Raw genomic sequence first — 6,625 nt, forward strand, 5'->3', positions numbered from 1 at the left:
CCAAACGGCCCGTAAGAGTTTTGGACGTGTGATTTTCGCCCAAAGAGCAGCCGCCGCTCCCTTCTTTCTAGGTAATAATAAGCCCCTTAATCCATCCCTACCAAGCAACAAGTGCAGCAGTTTGTTGCTCTTGGTATCTGCATTCCTGAGTGATAACTAAAGCTTTTGATGGGTTGATTAAGGATATCTTTGTTTGCCAAAGAACACTCAAAAACCATCTTTCCATGGCAATTGAGTATACAACCTCACTGTATGGTCATCCTCAAAATCCAGATATACCACTACCACGAATCTCTGTCAGAGGAACCCTTAGAGTGAACACCCGAGATATGCAGTCGGGGAGTCTAGCATTGTTTCCTTCTCTCAATCACCTATCAGTCGGGGAGCCTAACCTAGCATTTCTCACGACCTCTTAAAAGTTTTAAAACATGCACCTACAACAAACCCAATCACCTATTCCCCATCTTTTCTACCTTCTAACAACATTAAGATGCCTAATATTTACAATGCTTTGGTAATAACTACTTTCTAACTACATTTCTTCAGCTCATGTGCCCGGTTCTACAGTGAATAGCCCTCTCAAATCTAAAACCACATCTCCCCTTCAGTTGGAGTCTTCTACTTCCTTCCCCTCTCAATTGTCATTGTCTGCTTCTTTGTGCCCTGTCCTAGTCTTCTCTTGCTACATCTCTTCTCTGATGATGTTTCTCTTGAGGTAACTCCATCTAATCTTTTAGCATCTGATGAGGTTTTCTTTTTGTTTTGAAGTAAACAAACAGGCGATAAGGCAGGGTAGAAAGGAGAGTTTGAGAAATGAGTCTGAAGTCCTTAAAATTGTGACTTCAGTTTAATTATAGAGATTATTCAGTAGTTACGTCTTCAGATGCAGACTTTTCAAATACTACACTTTTTTTAGTGACAGTTTATAAAATATTTGGACTTACTGGCAAAAAAATCCCGATTTTCGATTTATATTGAAGAGTTTGAATATGCTAGAGACTTACTGGCAAGAGTTTGAATTTAGCATCAATGAACTGAAGAATGAGTTCATGCATTTTTCTTTTGTTTTCTCAGTAGAACCCATTTGGCCATCCCATTAGTTCAAATCATTGCCTTGGATTTGATAGTCCTGCGTTCAATTATAGTGACACAAATCAAATTTAGAAACATTTTCTTCAATTAAGTTTCAGCAAAGCAAGTTCATCCACACAACCGAATCAACAAACCTCAAAATATTGGCGTCCCAGAGATTGACTATACCAAATATCTGAAAAGCTAAATTTTATTAGGTATCATTACAGGAGGGAAGCTCATACTCTCCGGGAAGTAAAAATATGCAGTTACACAGTGGCAGTAGTCATATAGCAAAGACTCATACTACACTACTAGTACCTACCTACTAAAGCAAATCCCAGAATTCAAACATGAAATAACAAACTCCCACATTCCCTATTCACCAGCCCCACATTTAAACCTACTACTATCCCATATAATAAATCACCCCACAGAAACCAAAAACTTCCTAGTTGGGAGAAAAAGACATACCAAAGCATGAGCATTCATAAACCAAGCTCACGTCTCCTGGAGCTCTTCTTCCTCATCCTCATAATCACCCTCCTCATCAGCTGTTGCATCCTGGTACTGCTGATATTCCGACACTAGATCGTTCATGTTACTTTCAGCCTCTGTGAACTCCATCTCGTCCATCCCCTCTCCTGTGTACCAATGCAAGAAAGCTTTCCTTCTAAACATGGCTGTAAACTGCTCCGAAACTCTCCGAAACATCTCTTGGATTGAGGTCGAGTTTCCAATGAAAGTCGAAGCCATGGAGAGTCCCCTGGGTGGGATGTCGCAGACACTGGACTTCACATTGTTGGGAATCCATTCAACAAAGTAAGATGAGTTCTTGTTCTGCACGTTGATCATCTGCTCATCGACTTCCTTGGTGCTCATTTTGCCTCTGAACATGGCAGAGGCAGTCAAGTAGCGGCCATGGCGGGGGTCGGCTGCACACATCATGTTCTTGGAATCCCACATTTGCTGAGTAAGCTCAGGAACGGTAAGAGCACGGTACTGCTGGGACCCACGTGAGGTGAGGGGGGCAAATCCAACCATGAAGAAATGGAGACGAGGGAAGGGGATTAGGTTGACAGCAAGCTTTCGGAGGTCAGAGTTCAACTGACCAGGGAATCTCAGGCAACAAGTAACACCACTCATTGTTGCAGAGATCAAGTGATTCAGATCACCGACTGAGAGAAAATTCAGTAAACTGGTTGTCAGTATTGTATATACACGTGCAATGAAAAAGCATTAAATGGAGAATAAGAAATTTTAATGATCCTAACATAAATCACAGGCAGCCATACATTAACAGATTGCAATGTGACTGTGCCTCCATTATACAAGTCAAGCATGTTAGATCAGTTGCAATTCAAAGGCGAATGTAATCAATTGGCGGTTTTGATCTTAACATAGAACAGAAGGTTAGTGAAAGTTTGAAATGTTCCTTAGATAAATTTTGGGGCAGTGTATTATCTACTAAGTTTCTTTACCCACCGCTATACTAAGCATAAGAGATCAAACAGTGAACTGCAAATATAATCAGCATAATTTTTTACATTTCGACTAGAGAAAGAGGAAACTTAATTCATATTCTGGTCCAGGATACTACTGCCAATTCCATCATCCAGCCTGAAACCTCAGAAAATAACACACATGATTGAGAACTCAAAAGGCAATTTGCACAAACAGAATTAGACAAGGCAATACATCTTCATGTAATAAAATCAGAACTGAAAATGACCATAGAAACACAAATATGCTGTTCAATGTACATCTTTTAGCATCATCGACCAACAAACCATGTGCATTGTGTTGACCAATTGACAGCTTGGTCAGTCTTCTTCCGCCTATTCATTCAGTTCAAAGATATTAAGTTCTAGAGAAACAGAAACAGCAGAGAGCCCATCCCTTTTAAGGCCATGAATGCTGTACCTAACCTAGATAAATAAAGGGACGTGTTAAGACAATTCCAGAGTAAGTTCCAGGTGGGATTTGCCCTCAAGTAGCAAATAACCCAGTAAAAATTATTGAGGATACTTTCGCCATGCTTATTTTCCAAGCGGCTTTTAAGATCCAGCAAAAGAAATATAAGTCATAGACTATGGATGGTACATTTTCAGTTTTATGTTATTACTAGCAGCAGCAGCTTTCACTCAACCTGAAGGTCATAGCTGAAATAGTTACAACAAATGTCAATATCCTAATTAGCCTAGATGATAAAAAAGATGTCATATTCAAGTTTAAGGGTAAGTAATTAAATTGAAGAGAGCTATTTACTCTATGTTGACCAAGCTGCAAGTGGGTGTGACCACACCAAGCTAATTAGAAGTTAAGAAATAAGTGAAGTGTTTTTGTAGTCTTTTAAGGACAATATTACCATCGTTCCAACCTGAGTAAAAAAAACTGAGTAGAAGGTACTGTACCTAGAATTAAACAAAGTAACAAACAGTAAATCAATTGGTTCTCAGAATTATAATGTCATAGCATAGATATTTTTCTAACCCAAAACAATACAAATAAGTAATAGAGAATTTCTTTTACTCTGTCAAAAACTGAATATATCAATATAATTTACTGAAAGACAACAAAAATATATTTAAATAAATACTTAATAAAGCAGGGTCATCTGCAGTCAGTAAATAGAAAGGAAACAAATTTTCATAAATGCAAAAAAAAAAATAAAAAAAATCATAGAATCAAAGAAGAGCAATGAAAAAAATCATAGAAAAATAATTCATACAAGACCCCCTAAAGGATATATTAATGTGAGGTTTTGAATGGTATATAGTATACTTACAGCTAGGAGTAGTAAGCTTGAGAGTTCTGAAGCAGATCTCATAGAGTGCCTCATTATCCAGCACCATACACTCATCAGCATTCTCCACCAGCTGATGAACAGAGAGAGTAGCATTGTATGGCTCAACCACTGTATCAGAAACTTTAGGCGAAGGAAATACAGAGAAAGTGAGCATCATCCGATCGGGGTATTCTTCTCTGATCTTTGATATCAGTAACGTCCCCATTCCAGAGCCAGTTCCACCACCAAGAGAGTGGCACACCTGAAACCCTAATCACCAAAAACAAAAAAACAAAACAAAAAAAGTCAGGATACTGAGAAGTAATGAGGGTTAAAGAGAGTCAGAATCTGGATCTGGATAACTAAATTCATACAATGAACGAAAATAAATACGAAGATTCCTAATCCAAAGTGCATTTTCATTTTCTGTTTCTGAAATTGGATTTGGTTTATAACCATAACCCTGCCCATTTTTATCCAATTTCGAAACATAGACCCTCGATTTTCTGATTTTGTAGACATGGATTCAGTTTGGAAACCCAAACAGTGGAATGAAAATAAAGAGATCATCCTCATCACATCCCCAAACCCTCAAAACAAAACAAAAAAAGGTCCAAAACCCAAACCCTGGATTTTTTTAAAAAAATTTCTATCCATTTTAAAAAAGGATTTACACCATTTATTAAAATGCAATGCAATATGATACAATCAACTCAACATCATCAAGAAAAAAAACTATCCAATCCTACAAAAGAAATGCGAAATTCCCAGCTAGAAAACCATAACCCTAAATACATAGACAAAATGCCACCCAAACAAACACAAATCAGATTGAAATAACAAATGACAAAAGAACAGAGTAAAAAACCAAAAACACAGTATACCTTGAAGACAATCGCAGTTCTCGGCCTCCTTTCGGACGACATCAAGAACCGAATCAATGAGCTCCGCCCCCTCAGTGTAATGTCCCTTCGCCCAGTTATTCCCGGCACCGGACTGCCCGAAAACAAAGTTATCGGGCCGGAATATCTGTCCGTACGGTCCAGTTCTTACACTGTCCATGGTTCCAGGCTCCAGATCCATGAGCACAGCTCGAGGAACGAACCTCCCGCAAGAAGCCTCGTTATAGTATACATTGACGCGCTCCAATTGAAGATCGGAGGTTCCTGTGTATCGACCAGTCGGATCGATCCCGTGTTCGTCGCAAACAACTTCCCAGAACTTCGATCCGATCTGGTTTCCGCATTGTCCGCCTTGAATGTGAAGGATTTCTCTCATTTTTTTTAAAAAGATTACTAGAAAGAGAACGGAATTGAAGATTTCGGGTGATCTGGAGAGCAGATCTGGAAACTATCTGCAAAATGAAGGAAAATCAGTAGAGATCTCCTGAAAATTACTAGAAACGAGAACGAAATCGAAAATTTCAGGTTATCTGGAGAATAGATCTGGAAATTATTTGCAAAATGAATGAATGAAGGAGAAATAGAAGAGACATCGATGCGATCAATGGAAAATTACCAGAAACGAGAACGAAATTGAAGATTTCTTGTGATCTGGAGAACAGATCAGGAAATTTTCTGTAAAATGAAGAAAAATTAGTATACATATAGATGCGATCTACAGAAAATTACAAGAAACGAGTATGAAATCGAAGATTTAGATTGATCTGTATAACAGATCTTGAAATTACAAGCAAAATGAAGTGAAATTAGTAGAGATATGGAAAATTACTATAAACGAGAACGAAATTGAAGATTACCGGTGATCTGGATAACAGATCTTGAAATTATATGCAAAATGAAGGGAAATTTGTAGAGAGATTGAAAATTACTAGAAACGAGAACGAAATCGAAGATTTACGGTGATCTGGATAACAGATCTTGAAATTATATGGAAAATGAAGGGAGATTAGTAGAGAGATTAAAAATTACTAGAAACGAGTATGAAATCGAAGATTTACAGTGTTCTGCATAACAGATCTTGAAATTATATGCAAAATGAAGAGAAATTAGTAGAGAGATTGAAAATTTACGGTGATCAGGATAACAGATCCAAAATGAAGGGAAATTAGCAGAGAGATTAAAAATTACTACAAACGAGTATTAAATCGAAGATTTACGGTGATCTGGATAACATATCTTGAAATTATACACAACATGAAGGGAAATTAGTAGAGAAATTGAAAATTACTGGAAACTGAGAACGAAATCGAAGATTACCTGCGATTTGGAGAAGAGATCTTGGAATTATCTGCAAAAATTCCAACGCTCGGCGAAATGCCGGCGATCTGAGTCCAATCGGAGAGAAATGGCAGAGAAATGAGCCCTAAAATGTTTATATAGGTGATGGGAGGGGAAGAGGAGATATCGGACGGCTAATATTCATTCCCTCCTTTTTTTAATTAACCGTTGGATGCCGTTAGATGTTTAGATCGGACGACTGGAGTGTTCATTTGCCCTGCTGGCGAAGTACGGTTCTGTTTTTAAAAAAATCGTGGGTTTTAATGACATAAATACCCCTTTCATTAGTTATAAACTTATAAACCGACTATTTTTTTTATTTTTTTGAGGAAAGTGTCTCTGGTCTCTCCCCTAGATAAGCTTATCTACTCCTCCCTTTAAAAAAACACAATCGGCCCACGCTGTTTGGATGATCCAAGGCATTCATTTGATAGGTCCTAACATAGATAGGGTGTGCCCAAAAAATCAGCACCAAAGGGTCATCCTAGAACTTCGTTTTGTGGTGCCTTGTGGTACCCAGAATGGA

At 38.1% G+C, this 6,625-nt stretch overlaps 1 protein-coding gene across 2 annotated transcripts; it reads right to left on the bottom strand.

The window, feature by feature from the left end:
- Window positions 1-1,266: 1,266 nt before the first annotated feature.
- On the bottom strand, window positions 1,267-6,206 carry TUB6 (beta-6 tubulin). 2 transcript variants are annotated; one of them, XM_077362371.1, is made up of 5 exons: window positions 6,079-6,178; window positions 5,378-5,436; window positions 4,744-5,213; window positions 3,860-4,129; window positions 1,267-2,249 (listed from the first exon to the last, which is right to left on the bottom strand). In XM_077362371.1, exons 3-5 carry the CDS (start codon window positions 5,135-5,137, stop codon window positions 1,573-1,575), a joined length of 1,341 nt encoding a protein of 446 aa, XP_077218486.1. In that variant the 5' UTR covers window positions 5,138-5,213; window positions 5,378-5,436; window positions 6,079-6,178; the 3' UTR covers window positions 1,267-1,572. The 2 variants fall into 2 exon arrangements, with proteins under 2 accessions (XP_077218486.1, XP_077218487.1); XM_077362372.1 differs by lacking the exon at window positions 5,378-5,436 and having other exon boundaries at window positions 6,079-6,206.
- Between the last annotated feature and the right edge of the window lie 419 nt (window positions 6,207-6,625).

This window comes from Tasmannia lanceolata, unplaced genomic scaffold, assembly GCF_043159265.1.
Source record: "Tasmannia lanceolata isolate RefF3 unplaced genomic scaffold, GAP_Taslan_0.1 ptg000019l, whole genome shotgun sequence".
In the NCBI taxonomy this organism is placed as follows: domain Eukaryota; kingdom Viridiplantae; phylum Streptophyta; class Magnoliopsida; order Canellales; family Winteraceae; genus Tasmannia; species Tasmannia lanceolata.